Source organism: Anastrepha ludens, chromosome 2 (genome assembly GCF_028408465.1).
Source record: "Anastrepha ludens isolate Willacy chromosome 2, idAnaLude1.1, whole genome shotgun sequence".
Lineage (NCBI taxonomy): Eukaryota > Metazoa > Arthropoda > Insecta > Diptera > Tephritidae > Anastrepha > Anastrepha ludens.
This window is the reverse complement of record NC_071498.1, coordinates 39,098,979-39,123,880: the sequence shown is the minus strand read 5'-3', so window position 1 is coordinate 39,123,880 and position 24,902 is coordinate 39,098,979. Positions and strand designations below refer to the sequence as shown.

General features: G+C 37.0%; 1 protein-coding gene across 6 annotated transcripts; it reads left to right on the top strand.

The window, feature by feature from the left end:
• Positions 1 to 8: 8 nt before the first annotated feature.
• LOC128869151 (growth hormone-regulated TBC protein 1-A) lies at positions 9 to 24,070 on the top strand. 6 transcript variants are annotated; one of them, XM_054111665.1, is made up of 7 exons: positions 9 to 112; positions 1,191 to 1,552; positions 11,894 to 12,081; positions 14,600 to 14,857; positions 16,470 to 16,652; positions 21,842 to 21,954; positions 22,034 to 24,070. In XM_054111665.1, the coding sequence occupies exons 2-7, from the start codon at positions 1,518 to 1,520 to the stop codon at positions 22,253 to 22,255; spliced, it is 999 nt and encodes a 332-aa protein (XP_053967640.1). In that variant the 5' UTR covers positions 9 to 112; positions 1,191 to 1,517; the 3' UTR covers positions 22,256 to 24,070. The 6 variants fall into 6 exon arrangements, with proteins under 6 accessions (XP_053967640.1, XP_053967624.1, XP_053967627.1 ...); XM_054111649.1 differs by having other exon boundaries at positions 47 to 259; XM_054111652.1 differs by having other exon boundaries at positions 47 to 576.
• The last annotated feature ends 832 nt before the right edge of the window (positions 24,071 to 24,902 follow it).

Genomic DNA, 24,902 nt, shown 5'->3' with positions numbered 1-24,902 from the left:
AGTCGCAACTGTCATTTCTTAGCAGAGAATACGGTTCAAAACAAAATACTTTTGTTGTGTGCTCGCTGCGAAAAGTTGGTTGTGGGAAGCGCGCGTATGTTTGTTATAGCAGGTGACAGAAGCAGCAAATAAGAAAGAAGTTACTGCACGATCTTGTGTATTAAAAAATAAAATTTATTTGATGGATGCAAAATATAGTTTATCAATCTAAAGCAGAGTATTTTTTAATTGCAAAATATTGGCGATAAAGCAGTGTGTTGTGAGTGTGAAACATTGTGAATGGAATGGGAATACGAAGCAATTTTTGTTAAGTGCTAATGTATAGAGGATTAAGAGTCGACACAAGTCTTAAAATTTTTGTGTCACTTATTGCATTTTTATAGACACCTTCAACGAAGCTCTATAAAGGAACCTCGACTCTAGCCTACTCCCCAATAACCACTTACAATAAGAGCATAATATGTTACAACGTTGATACAACACACGCCCCCATTTCAGCTAGACGAGGTCATAGGAGGCAGAGGCGTTGACGTCTATGTCAGCGTCTGCGTTAACACCAATGGTGTAAAAAACTAAGTAAGAGAGTGATAAGAGGCTTGCAAATGGCTTTCAATTGAAAATCGTTAATCGCCTTATCAGGTTTTTGTGTTGCTCGTAAGCTGAAAAAACGCCCCTTTCTGTTAAAGCAAGTAAAACGCTTTAGAAAGATAGCCAACTGCGCTAGCTCACCTGCTTTCAATAGCGAAATTTGTCGGCCCATTCTTTGTAATAAGAACAACAACGCATTGTTAACTAAATACCTGACTACTTTATTTTATAAGGCGCTATGTCCACGGACGGTTTCTTGGAAGTAAGCATATTTTCATGTTAAATAAAGCTAAAATAAAATCTGAAAGCCAGCTGATGCCATACCAGCAGATACAGGCAGAATTTTATTGAGCAAATATATATTATACATCAGTGATTAAGTACATGTGTGAACGGGTGTAGCGTAAAGCGGTAGTTTCGGCTAAATGTGCGCACCAATAAAACAATATTTTTAAAGCAGCGGTAAAGGGGTTACTCATCGTCGACATACATATGTGTATATGTTTCTTTCTTCAATGAAAGTGTTCATACAGTTGTGTTTGAGCAGGTTTTATTGCCCGACACTATAAATTTTAAATATATTTTTCACACGTTCTCAACAGATATACTCGTAAATACATATCTACCAGCTATTCGTTTCCCTTGAACGGATTATGGAGCTAAAGTGGCATTAATTACCTCAACGTTGCAATTATGTTACAAGTCTGCATAGGAAATTTTACAGGAAGTGTATAAAGTGTTAAGAGTGAATAACCATTAAAACAAATGCCGGTAACATGTGCGGCAAGGTGTAACAAAATAGAAGAAACCAACGTAGTATTTATTGGAAAGAAAGTTTTAGCGTGTCAAGTCGGAAATCAAATTTTCCGTTCACCCCGGCTGTTTTTATCAACAATTTGGAACCAGTGTGTCTAATAAGGGCAGTTTCTATGGATGTAGCGGCCAGTAGCAACTCAAGATTCAGGTTTGCAATATTAAATATATATATTTTTAATTTTAAACATTGTTTTTTACTTATCCACACATATATGGAATTTAAAACAAAATGGTCTGTCTGTCTGTAAAGAAATTTTTTTATTCTTGGAAGTCTCTTCAAATTAACGCGCCGGTTAAATATCGTTTATACACAAGAATGGCAAACGTCGTTCCTACCTCGTGGTTTATATATATAAATATATACCTATATATGTACATATGTACTTACGTTTATAGCTTTTAAGTGCACCACACCTTTGTGCCGCGCGCTACATAGGCATACGCATATGTATATCTACGTAGTAATGCATTACGTCATGTAAAGTACAAAGTTCTGCTTTGGCACACTTGTCAAGCCACAGCTGTCTACCAGCATTCAGCTGGTTTATTTAATTTTTAATTCACTAGACGAGTAATTGTCCCGCCTCACGTGCTTTGCGCTAAAAAACGCACACACATCGCTGCACACTTCATTAGTGTTCAGGTGCTTGAATGAATAAAAAAGTGAAAAGAAAAAAAACTTGAGTATCTATTCACATGTTTTCTGATGCAGAAACTTTGATTGGGTAGTGGTGCATCTAAACATGTTACGCCAGAACTCGAAATATTTTTAATTTGTTGTATTTTACTTTGCGGTGTATAAATAGAATAACAATGGCGATTGTTGTGTCTCTTCAACACATGCATGTAAAAAAGCTATTAGTAGAGTGCATGGTGAAAAAGTTCAGATGTGCCCGTCTCTCAGACCGTTTACCGGCTCTCAGTGCATTTGAAGGAATCAGCTGATTTGCTGACGTTACATGGGATGTGATAGTGGTTTGTTCACGCCCATATTTGTTCTGCAGGCATGCAAAATGCTTAGGGAACGTGGGACCGAGGGAGATATTAACATTCAAGTAAATTCCTGTAAGGAGGAGATCAAATCTCCTGGGTGTGTAGGTAACATTTCTCTGATCTAGGTTCCAGGACATAGGAACATAAAGGTAAATGAAATTGCGGGTGAGCTTGCCGAAAAGAGGACTTAATTGGCCTCATGGCCCTCCTAACCGGTCATCGGCTTCCCCTGACAGTTGTTAAAGCGGAACTGCACAAATTCTGCACGAAAGCGCAGAAAAAATGGAGCTCCATTTCTTCATGTGCTATTTCGAAAACCCTTTGACTCCAGTACAATATACGGAGGACTCAGAAAGTCTTGGGGATTCCACACCATTCCATTTCCAAACTCGTAGTTGTGTTTACCGGTCATTGGCGCCAAAGCTAGATTTATCATATAACCCCCATTGCAGAAGCTATGGGGACCTTTCAGAGCAGAAAACTGTTGAGAACTTTCTCTGTAAATGACCGGGTTTGGCAGCTAGACGATTAAGGTTGCAGAGTGGGGCAGTACGCCAACCTAAATTCCATCAATCTTCTCCATTACATCAACAGGTCTGGTTGGCTGTAGATGCGTGCTCGTTGGAGGTATCAAAATGGTATCGAAACTGCGCTTTAGTGCAACTTGGGAAGTACCTGAATGGTACTTCAACCCTTTCACCTACCTATGTTTACAACAAAACTGAGATTGTGCTAGTGATATAAGACAAAATCAACACAGCCAATGTCAATCTTACTCCGTTGCTCTCTGATTGGACGAGAATACGTGTGACATAACGGCCAGAATTCTGCTGCCAAATCTCCGATGATGTGGCGGCCGAAGTTACCCCCACAATTTTGCTTCGGAAGGCCAGACTTTGTAATCTATCACCCTTGAATAGACTGCATAGAGTGAATTGTGCTTTTTATTAATCGTAGTTCTATAAAAAAAAATCGATAGCTAAAGACTTAAAGAGCACATTGAATCCTTTCAAATCACAAATTGTAGGAGCGCTACAAGCATGAAGGGTTCCGACAAGTTGTGTATAAAAATATCAGAATTATGGGGAAACCTATTAGCTCTCGAAAGCGATTCAGGGCGGGCTGGATTGGGTAATAAAATGGCATCAACCAGTTATTAATGGAGTGATACTATATAAGGCCATATACTTGCGGAGATTATTATGTCTATCGAATTCTTGATATTGCTCATCTATTGATGTTTTGACCTTCATAATGTAGACTACGTAAGCATTTATTTGGTCTGCCAAAATATTCTCATTTAATTTTTACTGCGTTTAAAGAAGTTACACCTCAAAATCAAAGAGCCCACACTTACTCATTCTTTCGGATTATTTCGAGTTCTATATTAGCTTGTTATCGTAAACGGCAGCAAATTGCCAGTTTTCGATGGCGAACTGTAGCCTTTTGAGGCTGATGATTGGTTGCATTTTTCCATTAGCACTTCATAAATCGGTTCCACCGAATATAGACTTTTAGGCCGAACCGAAACGAACTTCGGCCAATTTCAGGAATTGCTGAACCGAAACCGAATCGAACGTTTTGAAAAGTCCAATCAATGATTTTTTAAAATTCAGTTTTTTTTTATTATAAGAAAACACCAAAAAAGGACATACAAGAACGTTTCAATCACATTAATGGAATGAAACTACTGCAATAATAAGAGAAGCAAAAGGTTGGCACAGTTATTCAAAACTTGATCCGTCACTTCCGTCAAGAGTACTGTGGCGCAATCTAAAAAAAGATTAAAATTCATGGCAAATAAAGTCTCGCCTGAAGCCCACAATCTTCCAACTGATTGGACCTTATCAGTGTGGCTTTAGACCTGGAAAGTCCACATTCGACCAGATATTCACAATACGCCAAATCTTGGAAAAACCCATGAAAGCGAATCGGCCCCCACCATCTTTTCGTCGACTTTAAAGCTGCATTCGACAGTACGAAAAGGAGTTACCTGTATGCCGCGATGTCTGAATTTGGTATCCACGCAAGTCTAATACGGCTATGCAAGATGACGTTGCTCAATACCAGCAGCGCCATCAGAATTAGGAAGGACCTCTTCGAGCCGTTTGATACCAAACGAGGTTTCAGACAGGGTGACTCGCTGTCGTGTGACTTCTTTAACCTGATGTTGAAGAAGATCGTGCGAGCCGCAGAACTTAATCGCTCAGGGACAATTTCTTATAAGAGCGTACAATTGTGCGTATATTGACATCATCGGCCTTAACAATTGCGTTGTTAATTCTGTTAGTTCTGCCTTCTCCAAACTGGATAAAGAGGCAAAACGAATGGGTCTGTTGGTGAACGAGGACAAAACGAAGTACCTCCTGTCATCAAACAAACAGTCGGCGCACTTGCGTATCGGCACCCACGTCACTTTTGACAGTTATAATTTTGAGGTTGTAAAAGACTTCGTTTATTTAGGAACCAGCATTAACACCGTTAACAATGTCAGCCTTGAAATCCAACGTAGAATCTCTCTTGCCAACAAGTGCTACTTTAGACTTAGTAGGCAAGAGAGTAGTAAAGTCCTCTCTCAACGAACAAAACTAACACTCTACAAGGCTCTCATTATGCCCGTTCTAACGTATGGCGCAGAAGCGTGGACGATGCTCTTTTTAGTGGACACCTCCCTTGTACGGACAAAAGCTGACTGACGGCGAGTGCCCGCCCAAGGAAGGTTGTACTGTATATAATTGGCGCGTATGTATATCCCTTATTTATTGGGTGTTTAAGCGAGCTTCTGCCTCAATTTGTGGCGTGTGCCCTGACGTTCCATAAATGCAAGGACCTACAGTTTTACCGGAGATGATTTGGAATTCCATTTCTATCCAGTTTATGTAAATTCTCTACTCAATTTATTGTGAATGACTCGAGGCGGACTTGTGCTCTAGTGACCTGGGAATAGAAATGCATTAAATATGCTAGAAGTAAATGATTGTTATTTTTTTACTTGTTATTGAATGAAGCCTTTTTTTCACAAACAGCATATGTACAAAAACAAAAATTTGTTTTAATGTTGAATATTTTTATCTCATGTCAAGCGATGAGCTTTGTAAAAAAACCACATGGAATAAGTAGTGGCTCTATTTCGCTGCACGTCACTGTATAACTGTATCACTCAAAACGATTTCTTTAACACTAACCGTACCGGTGCATCACGTTTACTTATTCTTACCGCAACCGGTCATTTGACCGGTTATGAAATTATTGTTTTTCCAAACAAATTTTTAATTTTTTCTAATACATAATTAATATTTTCAAATAACAGTAAAATAATAAATCATACATTTTAATTTGTATTTTATATATGTATTATATAAAGTTAAATTAACCAAGGAACAAATACATAGTCAGTTTATATTTTTAAATTCAATTTTGTAACCGGTCATTTGACCGGGCGCGGTACGGTCAGTGTTAAAAGCGGAAACAAAACTGTTGCCGTCAGATCGTGCACCACGTTTTTAAATTTTTTGTCACGCAGTGATCCGCCCATAATATTATAAATTTTATTAGTTTGGTATATATTATATGATACACTCATACAATACATACGTACATGCATTCAGACCTGTGTTTGTTACAAACTTATACCAAGTGGCATCGAATAATTTTTTTTCTCTTCCATAACGGAAGCGCGAGCATGTGAAGTATGTGTGGTGAACATCTTCTATATTGTTTTCGTCGTGGTTGGCCGCCGTGGTTGAGCCTGTGTAAATATGCTTTGATGCAGTCATGCCCACTGAAGAACTTGGCCAGGTAAAAGTCAACTTATCCATGGAGCCTGTTCTGCTTGCATTTCCGATCAGCGAACGTTATAAATTGTTTTTACATACAAACATACATACAATGCAAATCATTCGAATATTTCTAACTTTGGCGCCTACAAAGTCAAAATGTGCTTCCCATTTTTATACAAGAAACCAATTTTATGGGTCACGTTGTTTTGATTTATAATCACAACTTTTTATTGTGCATGCATATAAGTACACCTGTGTTCAAAATAATATCAGAGCGAAATATGATGAAGTTTTACTATTGACTTATTTACTTAGATGGCAACTAAAACGGATGATCAGTCTTGGCCAAAAATGCCAACCAAATGATGCACCAATCGCCTCTACATTGCGCGCGGTGACGCCAGTTAGAAACACCAAGGACAGGTCAGGTCGTCTTCGAATTTGTCTTTCCAACGTAGATGAGGACGTCCTTGTTTGTGAGTTACACCAGTACATTTCGAAAAGCACTTTCTTTGCTGGAGCGCTGTTATCCAATCGCTCAACGTGACATAGCCAGCGCAATCGCTGAATTTTGATGCGCTTCAATACACCGATGACGGCGTCACGCAAATTTGAAATGAAATTGCGAAGAATTTTTCTCTCGAAAGCTCCTAATAACCGCCCATCGGTGTTCGTCAATGTCCAGGACTGAGCGCCATACAGTAATACCGGGGGGGATGAGTGATTGATAGAGCGCGTTTTTTTTCGTGCGTCGAGAGAAGTCTCTGCTTTTCAATTGCCTACCGAGCCCAAAGTAGCACCTGTTGGCAAGAGTTATTCTTCGCTGCGTCTCTTGGCTGACGTTGTTGTTGGTGTTAATGCTGGATTCTAAGTAGACAAATTCCTTAATTACGCCGAACTCGTAATTGTCAATGCTATCCGATACGCTTACACTTTTTGGGTTCGACTATTTACTTATTATTTATTTTATTACAAAAATATAGGTCATACTACAACAAAAACCATAAGTAACTTACATTTTCAAGCATTGTAAAAAATTTAAAAAAGTTCAGCAAACTTTCATCAAAATTTCAAACCTTTTATTCAGAATTTTCAGAAAATGTTCGAGTATGTAAATTTATAACCCTTTGAATTTTGGTTCAAGCTCATTTGAAGTGGCTTAAAAATCGCGCTGATTTTCGCAACTTTTTTTGCTGGCGGCGTTGCGCACTTTTTCAACATTCGAAAAAAATAAAAAATTAAAAAAACAAAAAAAAATTTTCATTTTAAACTTGAATTTTATTGTACCAAAATTTTATTTTTTAAACATTCTGATTAAAAAGTTTGATATTTTGGTGAAAATTTGTTGAACTATATTTCTGTAAAAAAATAAAAGAAACTAAAATAAAAAGGATATCAATAGTCAAAACTTTACAGCATGCAGCGCTGCTATTATTTTGAACGCAGATGTATCTATGAATATAAATACACATGCATACATATGTACACCCTTATCTACCTAGATTTGTAAAATTATCTAGCCATCCATAAAAATACAATACATATGTACACATACACGACTAAAATGATAACACCGTTTTGAACATAATTAATTAGCTTTTTGCGGGCGGAGGGCAACATAAACGATTTCCAATTCCTTCTGAAGCTTATCAAAATGTGCTGCGTACTTCTATCGTATTTTCTATTAGCTGCTGGCAAGTGTTATCCAATTATTACTGATTTACGGGATATTTTATCAAATGAATTTGAAATAATTCTGATTTCCTCAAATCATATTGCACAGATAGGATCAGTAGAACAAAAAAACAAAAAAAATCAATAAACAAAAATTCACAGTGTAGAGATCAAATAAATAAATAAAAGCAAGTCAGCTGCTCTACTGCTACTACTTGCTCAATGTGCCTTGGATTGTCTAATACTAAATTATTTTCAAAACTATTTATGCACAGGGTGGGCCAAATAGCGTTTTCTTTTTGAACCACCTATTTTTTTGAGAATGGTAACACAAATGACATGTCAAATGTGTTCATAATTTACTTAAAGGTTTGACATTTACGAAATGGGACGTTATACGCTTGAACAAAATTGGGAAATATTGAAAACATATTTCCAAAGTGTTGAGTCTTCTTCTTCTTTTCTGATTTTCACATCGGTGGCTACGTCAATAAGCAAAATGGTCGGATTTGGGGCTCAGAAAATCCAAACGTTACTGTAGAGAAGCAAATGCATCCACAACGAGTCACTGTTTGGTGCGGTTTTTGGTCTGGCGGCATCATCGGCCATTTTTTTCGAAAATGAGCGAGGAGCCGCGGTTACAGTAAATGGCGAGCGTTACCGTGACATGCTCAACGAGTTGTTTACAAAAATTGAAGAGGATGACATGGACGACATTTGGTTTCAACAGGACGGTGCAACTTGTCACACTGCCAAAGTTACACTCGAACTTTTGGCTACCGTTTTTGAAAACCGAATAATCAGCCGAAATTCCGATATCAATTGGCCGCCTCGGAGCTTTGATTTCAGCCCATTGGACTATTTTTTGTGGGGAGCCGTTAAGGATAAATGCTATGCAAACCATCCAGAGACGATTGATGCTTTAAAACACGAAATCGAAGTTGCCATTCATGAAATTGGAGTCCAAACAATCGAAAATGTGCTTAAAAATTGGGTTGATCAAATGGTCTACTGTAAAGCCAGTCGTGGCAGTCACTTGAACGATAACATATTATTTTTCATTCATAAATGACAATGTTCAATCTTCAAAATAAAAAAAAAAATTGAAAAAATATTGATTAGTTTTTGTTTTTATAGCCGATTCAAAAAGCAAATTTTACATGGCCCACCCTATACATACATGCGAGGCTTGCCTTTTATATTTTGCGTCTAATGACAAAAACACCGTAAAATAATCATGAAATGGCTCTATTGTTTTCCAAAATATTCTCCTTGGAAATCAATACATTTCTGCATTTGCTTGAACTTTTGCCACTCAAAAGTGGATATCTACAAAACGCCTTCAAGCGTTTAGGAACGTAGACCTCGCATTTTATTTTTAGTGTTCGGGAACAAAAAGGGATCAATAGTGGCCAAATCAGGTTTGTTAGGCGGATGGCCCATCAATTCGATCTTTTGAGTGTTCAAAAACTCTCTTGCGTGAGCCGAGGCGTGGAAGCTCGATTTTCTGAAGAAACAGCCTACCAGGTGCCTATTCGTTTTCTTCTATTGAATTAAGCTCGTCTTGGAACACCTATACTCCCGATTGCTGTTTTGTTTCCGGCTCATATGCATAGATCCAAGATTCGTCATCTGTTACAATATCATAGACGTGCTTAGAAACACCGAAGAATTTCTTCAAAAATATTTTTTTTCACATCAATCGACACGGGAATTGCCAAATTATGCAAATCTTAACGACCTTCATGCAATATTGAATGTATGTTGGTCCCACTAAAGTACAAGGATGTCTCTATCTCGTGATATTTCACGTGACGGTTTCGCGTTATCAATGGACGCACATCATTGATTGTTTCTGTCACAACAATCGACGGCCTTCACCGTTACTTATTTATACTTGTATTTATTTACTTACTTATTCTTGTATTCAAAATATATTATATATATTTCTTCTAAATATTGACCATTACTTCAGATACAGTCTTGACATCTGGCCTCCGTACTCTGTGCATCTCGCTCGAGAAGTGATGGCATGCCATTAACCTCGCGAACGATATTTTCTGTTAGTGTTCAGTTGGTCGGTGAGTTTGTTTCATAGACGGCACTCTTTAGGTACCCCCACAGAAAAAAGTTAATACATAGGTGTGAGATGGGGCTACCTGGGCGGACAGGATATGCCGCCGAAATGGCTTATCAGTCTGTTAGGGAAGAAATCACACAGCATCGCCATGGCCTCTCTGTCCGCGTGCTGCGAATCCCCATCTTGCAGAAATCATGTATGTTTTTGTTTTATGAAGGTAGAAAATAATCTTTCAGCGTGCGACGATAAGTGATACTTTCTACAAAATTTGCTTGCTCTCAACGGTTTTCACAAAAATATGGGCTAATTATAATATTACACAGCTTCTCTATTCCACAGAATGTCTGCTAAGTCGAGATAAGCACCGTCTTAGCACACTGATTCTGATTCTGATTCTGATTCTTAGCACATGACTTCTGCAGAAGTTGTCTAGATGAGGAAGAGACGGTGTAGTTTTGTGCCATTGTCCTGCTCTATACAGACGTAGATTAACATTTTAGCTGGGCACTCCATCAATGAATTGGAAGATCTTAGTTCTGGGGAAATCAGGGATCTTCTAAAATTTTTGAAAAGTGCACACTAGTTTTAGAAGAGATAAGGACAAGCTCCCCACGCGGCATCTCAATGGGCTGAGTATGTTTCGCAATGGTCAACCGCTTCGACCAGACCTAACCATTCCGCTGCTTGACAATTCACACCAAAACGCCACTTTAGGACTGTGAAGTGGCTGTTGATGTTTTAATAGTGGGTGAACAATATTGCAATTTTGCTTATTTACATTTCCATTTAAAAGAAAATGGGCTTAATCATTCCAAAAGATAGTGTTTACCGTTAGAAATCGCTTCAACATTGCTTACGATTGCAAATTGCAAGCGTTAGGCTTAAACGCTTGCACGATAAAAATTTCGAAGCGGTAAACCTGTAACGCCAAGCTCAATATTTTAATTTATTCTCGATGTCCGACTGCGCCCCGGTTAGAAGCTGTTTGCCACCGAACTTGTTGTCCGGAACCTTCGCACGCATGAGCGAATCAAATCTTCATTTGGGGCATCACGTCGTAAATGTCAAATATTGTAATGTGAACAAAATCTACGACGAGCAGTTGCACATGAGCTATTGGCCTTGAAATACGCTTCGATTCGAAACGCACGTTGTTCACTCGCCCATTGGACATCGGGGCTATAAAACTCACACGAATAGCAAAGCTAACGCGGTCCCCTCCACGCTCATACGCTCAGCCGTTAAGAAGAAACTTTAAATTGAAAATCTAATTTTGTCACCAGATTTTATATGCTTAAAAATAGTTGATTAACGTACATGTTTTAATTATTTTTAATAGTCAGAAATATCCTCGAAAGTAATTTTTGAACTTATATTAACTACAAAAAATGCATTAACCCCTTGCCTTATGAATCGATCGACGATTGTGTATGCGAAATTCGATTGGAGCTTTTCTCGAGCGTAAAAACAATCTCGTATTTGATACAAGGTTCTCATTTTAGGCTTGGAAATAAGATCATATCTCCCACACGGTGTTTTAAGGCCGGGGTAAATGGTTCAGAATGGTATTTTTTATATATTTCTGTACTATACCGCTTTTAGAAAATTTAATACGCCCACACTTCCCATGGTGAAAAGATTTCTATGATGTGACCAATAGCAGATCGTTAGCCGGCTCTCAAACTAAGAATGTGTTAGTGATATACGAAAAAATTAACACAATGTCACTTCGTTCGGCATTCAAGTGGCTCAAAATATGCGTTGATTTTTGATAATATTTTTTGTTGCATTTTTTCTATACATTTTTTGCATTCTATATTATATACCGTCAACAAAAAGCTTATCATCATTAGCCTTTCATATCTGTCTTATAAAATTTTACGCATTGCCTTTATAATCTCAATGAAAATATTTGAATTTTGTTTTTGTTTACTTATCTCATTTGTATACCTTCTCTCCACAGCGATGTTGACGAATATGGCTTTAAACGCTCGGATAATTTCGATTACAAGAATTATGAGCAATTCATGTCCGGTTACCTGAAGACACTCACGAAGCGTCGTATGAAATGGGAAGCCATCTTGCAACGTAATTCCGATCTCACTATAGTCGATAACAAATTAAAACGGTACATACGAAAGGGCATACCAGGTAAGAAGAAAATTTATTTTCATTTTTTCACATACTTAAATATTAAATATTCACGAAAGTTATTAATTATTTAGGTTAACTTTTAGGTGAATACCATATAAGCAAAGTTAGATGCACGTGTAGAAGTTACAGCAAATAAGTTTATGTTTCATCGAAAACTGTTCACACAAATGTGTTTTACATCTCCTCTTATCACTTGCAGGAATGCCAAGCTCATGTGCAAACATGACGACCAGAATCGAACTCGATTCATACTATCACTAACAAGACGAGATTGTAAAACTATGATAGGCGTGCCGACGGGGCATAGCCCAGTAGCAGCATATGCTTATAAGATAGGAATCTCGGGCAGCGAAGAATGCTGGAAATGTAAGGAGCAGGGCTCAAGGGAAACTGTAGAGTGTTCCTTTGCGGATGTCCTGCATTATTCAAAATACGTTTAAAATATCTGATGGCAGCATAGTTTGATGGATTGGAAGATATCTCAGCAGTAGGTTGTAAATGTCTCCTTGAATTTGCAATAGAAACAGTCACCATGCGGGTGGACTATTTCAAAACACATAACTATTGAACTCCATCTGATACTCGTATAGCTATGGACTGAATCGGTTTATGCGTGACTGCAAGTCAACCAGTTCAACCTCACCTAATCTAAGCTTCTTTTGATCACCTTAATCATAGAAGCAATAAGTAGATCCATTTTTCGCAATCGCTGGATCGCCATGAAAAGTCTTTTTTTTGATTTAGTTAGAGCAAATGACTGCCTTCCAACTACCAGGCTAAGACTGAATTGCCCGCCTTCTGATAGAATGGCTTTATTTTATACTTTCTTTTTGTCTTCTCATCAATAAAATATATACATATTTAATTACAACTAAACATTGTTACAAGTAAAAATCAGTAACAAAATTATAAATTCAAAAAAATACTATAGAATAAAATTTTGCTTAGGCTGACTTAAATTTTGCTTAGGCTGACTTAAATTTTGCTTAGCCTGACTTACTTGACAGTAAGCCATGGTTTTGCTTTGGAGTGAGGTATCATATGACAGAAAAAATGTATTTGGCGTGTGCCTTTATGTTTGGGTTTTAAAAAACAAAAAGAAAAAGAATTTTGTCATTGAAATTAAAGTGTTTATTTGACAACAATGGCATTGACATTGAAATGGTTTAAATAATTTAAGTTTGAGTTCATTTACCTATCAAAAATATATTTAAAGAATTCGAAAGAAGTTTGAAAGTGAAGTGAAGATCTCTACACTTATTTTTACTTAACCTTTGGTTGGCTACTATTCGGGTGCGAAACCCACTGTGAAATTAAAAAAAAGTTTTTTTTTTGTTTTAAAAGAGGTCAACTCTAGACAGGCATTAGGAATTTGCATTAAACGAGTTAGAATTTAGGCCGACGCAACTTCCCTTAATGATCTCGAACGTTTCCTCACCGAACATAAAGAATGAACCCTTATCAGACAAGAGTTACGTAGTATGCGACAACATGACTGCTGCATTGAGACGACGCATAAAGTTATAGTTCAGGGCTTGAGAGAACTCATGATGTTTTTGTTGTTGCTGCAGCAGTTTCCAAATACCTTACCATCGCAGTGAAGTCATCGATCGTCGTAGTCGGTCTTATTTAACGGCAAGACCAAGAAACAGGCGGTTTCGACTTGGTCGGTCCAGTGGGAAAGGAGTGTAAGATGTGTGGGGCATGTAAAGAGTTGGTTAGTGTCATCCAGGGTACCTTCAAATGCCAGATATACATATGTTGAGCATGTTTGGGTCAATTCTAAATAAGTAAGAGTTTAATCTACTACAATATCCATAACATCATTGTGCCAGAGCACAGCGTGTCTCACTTGGTTGTTGAAGCTCTTCGTCTGCTCTGGGTGGTGATTGGACTTCGATAACGACATTCGGGGAGCGAGGGTTCACAAAGGTGGTGAAGGTTTGTTTTGTGAATGGTGTTGATAGCCTGTTTGGGTACTGTAAGATCCAGTGGTGTATACAACCGGACATCCTCAGCCAGTTGGGTAGATGCTTTTTAACGTGTCTAAAAGGTTACTCTTAAAGTGCCTGCTGGAGTGATGCTTAGAGTAACACATGACAGTTAGCTAGAGTTAAATGATGATTTTAAAGTGCGCTTTCCGGAGGAGACAAAAATAACGTAATTCATGCGTATATTATATAAAATGTTATAGACCCAAAATCCGCTTTTTTTTTGTTTTTAAGTATTATATTTTCTCGAATGACCATATTTACTTAATCGCCTATGATTTCTGTTCGAACGTTTTTTTCAACTTTAGAAGCTGGCAGGAAACTTCGTTTTATAAAACCTCATTTCGCCAATTTGAGTTCAGCGTAGTTATATTCTCGTATATGCATTTGATGGCTAGTTATGGTTATTAGTTATTACATTTACTTAACGTGAGTTTTTTTCAAATTAACTAATTCATTTCGTGAATATCCCTAATTGTTATACAAATTTTCTCGCCACATTTTTTCATTTTCTTTTCTTTCAGGCCCATTTCGTCCTGATGTTTGGATGAAAATTTCCGGTGCCTCCAAACTGCAACAGCGCTCGCCTACGCTTTATCGTAATTTGTTGAGCGCGCATTACGAGAAAGAAATCTGCGATTCCATAACAATTGATCTACCTCGTACATTTCCTGACAATATTCACTTTGATACGAAAAAGGAGCGTCTCTTCAATATATTGGTTGCGTATGCGCATCATAATCGCGAAGTGGGCTACTGCCAGGGCTTGAATTATATTGCGGGTATGTGAACATCACCACTTGATAGCTATGAAGTTCCAGTGTACAGTATTGTGTAAAACAAGGCATTTTTTTATAACGGACTATAAGTGAAAAATTATAATATCGCATTTTCAAAATCTACTCACGCCAAAAATCGCTGTTCAACATCTCAAAAATTGTTTGGTTTTATAAAATTCCTCGCTTTGAAAGATTTTTAATTCTCGATTATTCGCTATAATTCTTAAAATAAAATCACATACTATAGTAAGGAGTGAGTCGAATAATATTGGCCTTAACTTTCGTGTTACGTAAACATTCAAATTCGTTTTTTTATATTTTATTGCCTTTCAAACATTTTTTTTATTTATTGGGAAAATGTCAAGCGAATTAAATATGCGATAAACCTAAGACGAATTCAATTCGCCTTGGAAAAGGGAGAAATCAATTTCCGATATAAAAAAAATAACCAAAAATTTAAGTGTTGACTCAAAAACGTTTCTTGCTCGCGTTGTCTCTTGCTTTATTAATGATAATTATTGATTTTTTCATAATTGTATCTTAATTTGCATATAGGGAATATTATAAATACAATTCTATTTGTAAAAGTAGGATTATTGACTCAAAAACTTATTGCATTTTTGTGCTCTCATAGTTAAGTAACTTTAGTTTTTTTAGTTAATTTTAAAAAATAGTAATGTTCATGGGGAAAACACCAAAATGAAGAAAAACATTTTTCTAATAGCGGCCGCCCCTCGGCAGGCAATGTCAAACCTCCGAGTGTATTTCTGCCATGAAAAAAGCTCCTCATAATATAAAAATATCTGCCGTTCGGAGTCGGCTTGAAACTGTAGGTCCCTCCATTTGTGGAACAACATCAAGGCACAACCATAAATAGGAGGAGGAGCTCGGCCAAACACCCAAAAAAGGGTGTACATGCCAATCATATATACTCGTATATAAACAAAAGTCGTCAATTTTATTTGTCAGGTTTTTTTAGCCCGTTAGGTAGTGTTGGGAATGCGTTAATTTCCCTTGAATCGGTTCATACTTTGAATAATATTACTTATATTGAAAAAAATTATAAAGAAGAAATTGTTAACCGAAAAGCTCACCCAAATAAGGCGCTGAGACATTTAAATACGGACATCGCTGCGGATATGAAAATACGGATAGACAGGAGGTGGAATAATCTAGCCAAAATCAAAATGTTTAAAATTGTCACACACACATATATTAATCAAATAAAAAAGTTTAAAATAACGATTAAATAATAGATTTAATTTAAAATGTCTTTAAAATAGCCTAAATATTACAAAATATTTTTTCTCCTAGGTCCACATATAATCTTAATCACGTAGCAGTAAGGTAGTAGGAAAAATTTACTTATATTTTGCACAATACTGTACTTATACAAACCAATTAGAGATGAAAGCAAATGTTGATTAGTTGGAAATTATTATCTAATTAATTTATTTATATATCTACATAAGTAAAAACATGAATTTACAATTCCCTCAACTCTGCTTCTTCCCTTCTAATACACAATCACGCGAAATTTAACTTGGTTTTATCTAATAATTGATATTTACTATGCTCAAAATAGTTTTTCATGTAATCTTTTAATGTTCCATAGGTCTGCTGTTGATTGTCACAGACGATGAAGAGAAATCGTTTTGGTTATTGAAGCATATTGTCGAGAGCATTGTGCCGCAGTATCATACAAAAAATATGGCGAACTTACTAAGGGACTTGGCAGTATTCAAGGAGATGATTATCCGACGAGCGCCGCAAGTTAATCGACACATAGAAAATTTAGGTAAAAATAATATATTTTTAGTTTATAATACTAATTAATGTTAATACAAATATTTAATCCTATATTTGGTAGAGGAAATTCCATATGCTACTCTGAGAAGATCGGCATGCCCAGCAGGTGTTTACTGGGGTTATCAATGCGCAAGCATTGCCCCACAAATAGCTTATTTGCCATTATTTTATGTTTCTTGTCTGAGGTCATAAGTTTTTCAGTGTTTTATTGATATTTGCAAGCAATCAGAAGGCATCTCACAACAGTCCCGATTGTGGCATTTTGACGCGCTACAGTTTAGCTCACCATAGCCCGGCAATCGGTTCTACATTACTGGAGCGATCCGGATTTATATCCAGCCAAATACTATCACTTCATATTGGACATAGCTTAGAACCGCGACTGCTGAAGTAAGATTCGTGCGACTATGCACTGATTGCATTCAGAACGTGTAACTGGCCCATTTACAGTGCGAGTTCGTATATCAGCACTAGATGCACCAGATTGCTCTCCCTCTTACTCAATTCACTTCATTAATCGCACGCTGCTTTATGCGAATAATCAAAATCGTGTGATTTTGAGGAAGCTTTCGCTGATCGCATTGAAGTAAAATGTTTGGTCCAACAAATAACAGCTTCAGCTTTATATGCTAAACGTTTATAGGGGATCTTTTATACTGTTCTGAAAACAACAACAACAACAACGGGTAAACAAAATTTCTAATATTTTGGATGCATGAAAATTTGCTGGCAGATGAACTTGGACCGGAGAAGGTTTGTGCCATTCTAGTAATGTAAAATCGATATTCCGGGCTTATCTCAAATTAGAATCTATACTGCCCGTTACTTGGGACGCAAATTAGAAATGCCAGCTCGGAAGATTGATTTAAATGCAATTTTCGGAGATCCTTGCTGCTACTATGGCAATAAAACTTCAGTTGGTGGTCAAATGCTTCAGGTACCAATACGAAACCATACGGTGGTTGTTGTTGTTGTCGTTGTAGCAGCATAAACATTCCCCATACATATACTGGGAATGCTGCTGGAGGGACAGTTCTTGGCCGGATAAAAATCCGGGTCGTTCCTGTCACGTGGAAACGACCTGTCGAACCGACCTTTTAGTCGGTTAAAACCGAACCATTCAAGTACGCAGAGGCGGATGTCGGTAGAATATAAAAGTAATAATTCAGAAATGCGAGTGGCGGTCAAAAAAGTTTGCGGAATCGATTTTTAAGCCAATAAGAAATATAGAGTATCAGTAAAATCGGTTCATTGCCTTTTGGAATATTTCCTGATAAACAAATGTATAGCAATGAAAAATACTAAAGGTCACTTTTGAATTAAAATTCGTTTAAATTAAGGAAGAAGGGTAGAGAATCAATTGAAAATGTGCAGCGCTGACACTGGCTACTATTTCCAAGGTCTAGATAAAATATGTTTTTTATGGTTTTAAATAAATTTTTATTAAAAATCTAAAAAAGTATGTCAGCTTCAAAGGAGATAATTTCACAAATAATTAAACTTAATATAAAATAATAATAATAATAAAAACTTCTGCTTTACTACCCGTACTTTTAGACCTGAGCGAGCTTGTTGCTTTCTACATATACCTAAATCCTGTCAACTACCACATATTTCACGTAGTCCTTAAACCCACCCAATTAACACCCCTTTTTCTTTGGACCCACCCCTTCGAAACAGCATGTTTCCTGGGCCTACTGTTAGATGAGATAGACGACGACGACCGGTGACTACAACGTACCAGCAGGGCTTTATTAACTACTGCAACAACAACAACACAATCACCTATTGTTGATATAGTGTTAAAGAATCAATAGATAGTTGAAGAGGTAGGGAGATAGAGAATCTACCACCACCTGTTGTAGATATAGTGCTCGAGTTGCCTTCCAAGTCCGGCGGGAATATTTGAAGGATACTATAGTAGGGCGGCCGCCGTAGCCGAATGGGTTGGCGCGTAACTACCATTGGGAATTCAGAGAGAACGTAGGTTCGTATCTCGGTGAACCACCAAAATGAAGAAAAAGTTTCTTCTAATAGCGGTCGCCCCTCGGCAGGTAATGGCAAGGCTTCGAGTGTATTTCTGCCGTGAAAAAGAAGCTCCTCATAAAAAATATCTGACGTTCGGAGTCGGCTTTAAACTGTAGGTCCAACCTTTTGTGGAACAACATCAAGACGCACGCCACAAATGGGAGCAGGAGCTCGGCCGAACACCCGGAGAGAGTGTACGCGCCAATCTTCTATATACATACATACATATATAAAAATTCAGCCGTTTTTCGCGTTGTGATGAACTTTTCGGAGAATGCTCAACCGAGTTTAACCAAACTTTGCCACATTGAAGAGACACATGTGGAGAAGGTTTGTGTTTTGAAATTTTAAGAATCGGATACCAGGGTCTCGAGAAATAGTCCAAAACGTGGCCCCGGGTAACCCTAGGATGTGTTTGAACAATATGGGTAGCAACTGGAAGCTGTTAATGATTTCTATAGTATAGAGTATTTTTCATACCGTTCCGTGACTAGGGTCTCGAGATATAAGCCAAAACGTGGACCCGGGTAACCCTAGGATCAGGGAGCTGCGACGGATACCTAGATTGTGTGTATACGCGATCTTTTACTAGTGCATTGTATGATCAGGCGTTTATGTTCAGTAGCAAATAATGAGTCGTTAGCTGTTTGTGCACGACGGTTGCGGTCACAAATTGATGCTCGTGTCTTCTACCACAGTGTTGATAGCATGAACGAGTATAGAAATGTTGTATGTATCACACAGGCTCGCGTCACCACAGCCAAGGCGCGTGCCACTCGCGATCTGCGAGTATTGTTTGTCCTTGCATGCACTAGTTGAACAACTTCTTCTTCTTTTGCTGTGTATTATAAACTTACGTACATACATATGTACATATGGAGATAGCAGATACAATGGAATTTGTTTCTAATCAAATTGTTTGTGATAATTACCATCTGGGCAACTTTGTCCTCTTCCTTTATTTACACTCATCTAAACCGCTTTTATGTATATGCATATATATAGAAGAAAATAGAAGTACGCGAGTAGCACTCGAGATTGTGTGCTCCGCTCATAATCAATGCATGTATAACATACTAAACTTCACGAGTATTCGCCATGATGCATACACAAAAACACAAATCAGCAATCATGCCAACTACACAAACTGAAAAATAGAATGTTTATACTCTACATGCCCGCATAGCTGGCGACAGTTGTGTTTACTTGTACCAAATTTAGGGTATGATGCTCGAGACGGCTCGAGACTATTCGAAGCCAGTCTCTGCCTAGGATGTGTTTGTACAATATGGATATCAAATGGAAGCTGTTGGTGAATGCTTTAGTACAGAGTATTTTTCATGCCGCTCCGTGACTGGGGTCTCGAGATATAGGTCAAAACGTGGACCCGGGTAACCTTTGGTTGTGTATGTACAATATGGGTATCAAATGAAAACTGTTGATAAGTGCTTTAATACGGGGTAATTTTCATACCTATTGATGACTAGGGTCTCGAAATATATGCCAAAACGTGGACCCGCCGTGTCTTTGCACCGAATTAAACCAAACTTACACACATTGTTAAGTAAGTATTGAAAATGGGTTTCGTAAAGTTTGATTGTAATTCGGAGCACTGGCAACGGGTACAGCGTTCTTTTGAACCAGCCATAATGTCGTTTACTTTTTTAACTCTTGGGGCGGAACTGAACTGTCAAATTGACAGTGTGAGTTACAATGTGTCAATATTTCTTTCTGATTTGGACGCCATAAGGAGAAGACGTAAGCGCAAAGTGTAAACATTTTTTGTGAATTTTTTTGGAGTGGATTTTGGAACAGTGAATAATTTCTTACGAAATTTGAGAATTTAATGTGAAATCCGAATGTTCAAATGAAATTATGTTTTGTGGATTTATTTTTTCGGTTCATATGCGATAAGCTACGATACACCATGAGTGAAAAAAATGGTAAAAAAAAAAATGAAAAAACAAAAGAAATTGTTAAAGGATGCAAAAGAAGAGCACGAAAAATTGCCATTTGAATTCACCCCATTCACCCCATTTACACACGGAGACATCTGGAATGGAGACACTGGAAATTCTCTTTTCATGTCTCATTCGCGGACACACGGGCAAAATTGTTTTCGGCGACATTTTGACATTTAATACTTTAGCATCGTCTGTTTCGGATGTATTCTAGCACGCGCTTACATGTAAAGCAGAGAGCGTTCGACAACAGTTTCTTAAATATATGAATGAAAAATGCAAACTGGTTAAATAATAAATAATTTGTTGTTTTTTTTATTGAAATATATTTATAAATTCTTATACTTGAATAAAAAAAATTAAATTAAAAATACTTCATATGTAAATAATTAACTTAAAATTAAACTGAGTATCTAGAAATGCAGGGAAAAATTAGAAATCAACATAAACATGTCCCATAACTATTTTAAATTATACTACTTTACTAGCAAAAATAATTGTGCATTTCCCAAGCAGCGTTCGTATGTTTGTCATCGTTGTTATCTTCCGTTTGCTTGAAAACCAACACATAACTTAGAACTTTCTTCCACGAAAGAAGAAAACGAATGAAGCAACTGTCAAAAATTGCTTTAAGATTGGAAATACGAATAAGAAGCACAAAGCGTGTCGCCAGTACAGGAGACAAATTCCCTTCTCTCTTCCGCGGCCGTCCTTCACCACCGAACAAATTGTTTCCCTTCCAGAGGAGACATCGTGTAAATGGGCACATTCAAGCGTTTGCAACTGCCCATTCGTTTAGTATTTGCAATAACTATCAATAAATCACAAGGGCAAACTTTAGAAATATGCGGGATGAATTTAGAAGCACCAGTATTCACCCATGGTCAACTATACGTTGGCTGTTCACGTGTTGGGAAGCCAACAACATTACATATTTACTCAAAAACAAATAGAAAAACAAAAAATATTGTTTATGCCAAAGCGCTTGAATAAAGAATAAAGAAATAAATAATATGAAAACCATATCTTTTCTGTTCTAAACCATATCTATTCTATTTAAGTGTGCCCAGCGAAGCGGGCCGGGTTTGCTAGTTATATATATTTATACATATATAATATTATATTGTATATTATATAAATACCTAATATAAACATATTGTTAATTTTGTAATTTTCGTTCTTTTTTTAGGCTTACCATATGCTGTGATAGCGAGCAAATGGTTCATTTGCATATTCGCTGAGGTGCTTCCTGTAGAAACAGTGCTGCGTATTTGGGACTGCGTGTTTGCGGAGGGTTATAAGGTGGGTGGCAACATGCATCAAATTATTTCTTAATCAATTTTAATAAAATTCACTTCCACTTTTTACTTTTCGCCGACAGATTGTCTTTCGCGTGGCATTAGCATTATTCCTAACACACAAAACAGCAATACTCCGCTGCGATGATATCGCTGCATTAGCGAATTTATTTCGTGAAAACATGATGCAGGATGACATTGTTACCAACTGCCATAGTTTTATAGAAGCCATGTTCAAGATACGTTTGAAACGCAGTGAACTGGAGGCATTACGCAAAGTGTGCGTAGGGCGCAACAATACTTAAGCAGTAACTGAAATTTGCAAACATAAAAATTATGTGCCGAGAATATGTAGAACAAAAGCAAAACTCCTATCAAATATGTAGTATGTATGTATTACTTGCGGCTTAAGTTACTTAAAAAAAAAACACATAATGAATAACTAGAGAAAACACACAACTACCTAATACACATGCATATGAATGTACAATAAACATGAGCTAATTATAGGAAAATAGGAGTACGACAGACTTAAATACATAGTTAGCAATACTAAATGTTAGGAACTAGCGAGTGTTTCATATAGTAGTTTAGAAGAAGTGCATAGCGGCCACAAAGGAACGAAATTGCTTTCAAAAAAAAAAAAAAAGCAAAGAAGAAGATAAACGCAAAGAAATAATTACAATAATACAAGTTATACACATACATACATGTAAACATAAGAAGACACAAAAGCATTAAAAGCAACAGAACTACCAAAATAATACTATACAAAGTAGAATAAGTTATAAATGTATACATACTTGTAGGATTTATTATTATAATTAGTAAATATAATACTTAGCAGACTGGCGCATACATCATGAAAAGTTGTTTATGCCGAGCTTTTCTTCCAATTCGTAGCGTTTCTTAATTGTTCCATAAATGGAGGGACCTACAGTTTACTGCCACCTCCGAATAAAAGATGAATTTTTGTGAGTAGCTTTTTCGTGACAGAAATGCATTCGCTGGTTTGCCTGTATCTACCAATGCGTGACCACTGCTAGAAAAAGCTATATGATGCTCAAAGTGCGAAGTGGGGCTCGAACCCAGCACTTGGTGCCTGCCCGTGGCGAACAAATACACTAGATCACGCGTCTGCCGTGGCATAAAATGTTTGTATTTTTATGTATGCATGTGTTTTAAGCTAAGATGCGCGTGTGAAGTAACAAATAGTTGATAATTTCGCTGTTTTCGTTTATTTAGTAAGAACTATAGCAAAGTTTTTTACAACCAATTAAATTATTCTTCATGCTTAAATTATTGTTAAGTAGCTTAATTGTTAGTTTTCATTCACGCTGATTACCGGTATTTTATATACTAAATGTTTTGTCCTCAAACGGAATACAACTAATTTCGTTGGTTAAATGTATTTGAAGTACTCGTACTGATAGTATTTTTGAATGTATTGTATATTGTGTACTTTGTAAGCAAGCGCAGGAAAAAGTTATTGTGGAATTTCGTGATTGATTCAAAGTTAGTTTTGTACAAAGTGTGCTAAGTATTGACTGCTCAAGACAGCTCAAAAAATTAGGGCCTTAGCCTTGATGAGGCATAAATTGATTTTCCAACAGTGCCAAATACGACTATATTTGGGCCAAAAAATTGTTAGAGTTTTGCCCGCTGAGAAAGCGCCTGTGCCCAAAGAAGTCATTTTGACAGCTTTTTAATTTCAGTTAGAACAACAATCATGCATATAATAACACAATGTGGATTTTTGTGTAACATATACATGTACAGTGCACTCGCGGTAACTCGAATAGCCGCTAAGTCGAACGACGTGCTAACTCGAACACATTTTTTCCCCTATTGACTTCTTTGTAACTCGAACAATAAAAAAGCGCTATAACTCGAACAAAAAAACAAATTTATTTGTACACACATTCTTTTCAAACATGTACAATTTGGACATAGATACATATGTAATAGTATATGTATGTAAATTATATGTATACTAGTGTATTGTCCATATGAATATTTCGGCGTTAATATCCCGTTAGTTTTCTGGGAACAACATCTTGCATTGACCAAATTGCTTTAAATTTGTCATTTGTAGTATATCAGTGCACGTGAGTAATGGATCGTAAAAGGTTGAAGTGTTTAACATTAAAAGAGAGGGCTGAAGTCCTTAACAAAATTAAACGTGGACGTAGTGTTACTTCTCTAGCGGAGGAATATGGGGTAGCCAAGTCCACCATAAGTCTTATAAAAAAGAAAGATAAGGCAATTTATGGCTTGCACTAACGCTACCGGCAACCATAAGCTTAAACTTCTCGTTATTGACAAAGCAAGAAATCCTCGTGTTTTCAAAAATTTTAACTGTCCGGTGGAGTACAAAAATTCCAAATCAGCCTGGATGACTTCGGCGATTTTCAAAGACTGGTTTCATAATTCGTTCGTGCCGCAGGTAAATTCCAGATTCATTAAAACAATTTTTTTAACCAAGTTAAATGACTTTAATATTTAGGTAAGAAAATATTTGAAAGATGGGGGACTACCTGAGAAGGCTCTTCTTCTAATTGATAATGCCCCATCACATCCCAACGAAATCGAATTAAAGTCCGAGGATGGTTTAATTTTAACTATGTTTATGCCGCCGAATGTGACACCATTGATCCAGCCAATGGACCAAAATGTAATTCGTATAACGAAACTATACTACAGAAATTTTCTACTGGCTTCCATTTTCAATAATCGATCGAAAAATCGATATCGATGACTGTTTTTTTAACATAGCACACTCAATTGATAAGTCGAACAAATTCGATAAATCGAACAGCGCCTGTTTTAATTAGTTCGAGTTATCGCGAGTGCACTGTATTTATTAATAATTGCACTTACCTCCGCTCCTGCATTTCCGGTATGTATGTATATATCTATGTGTTATGCCCAATTTTTTCACAATGCAATAAT

Coding starts and splice junctions, on each gene's coding strand:
- LOC128869151 (XM_054111665.1), top strand. CDS start 1,518: ATGGATGTAGCGGCCAGTAGCAACTCAAGATTCAG. Junction 1,553..11,893: donor AGTAGCAACTCAAGATTCAG/GTTTGCAATATT, acceptor TTCTCTCCACAG/CGATGTTGACGAATATGGCT. Junction 21,955..22,033: donor TGTTTGCGGAGGGTTATAAG/GTGGGTGGCAAC, acceptor TTTCGCCGACAG/ATTGTCTTTCGCGTGGCATT.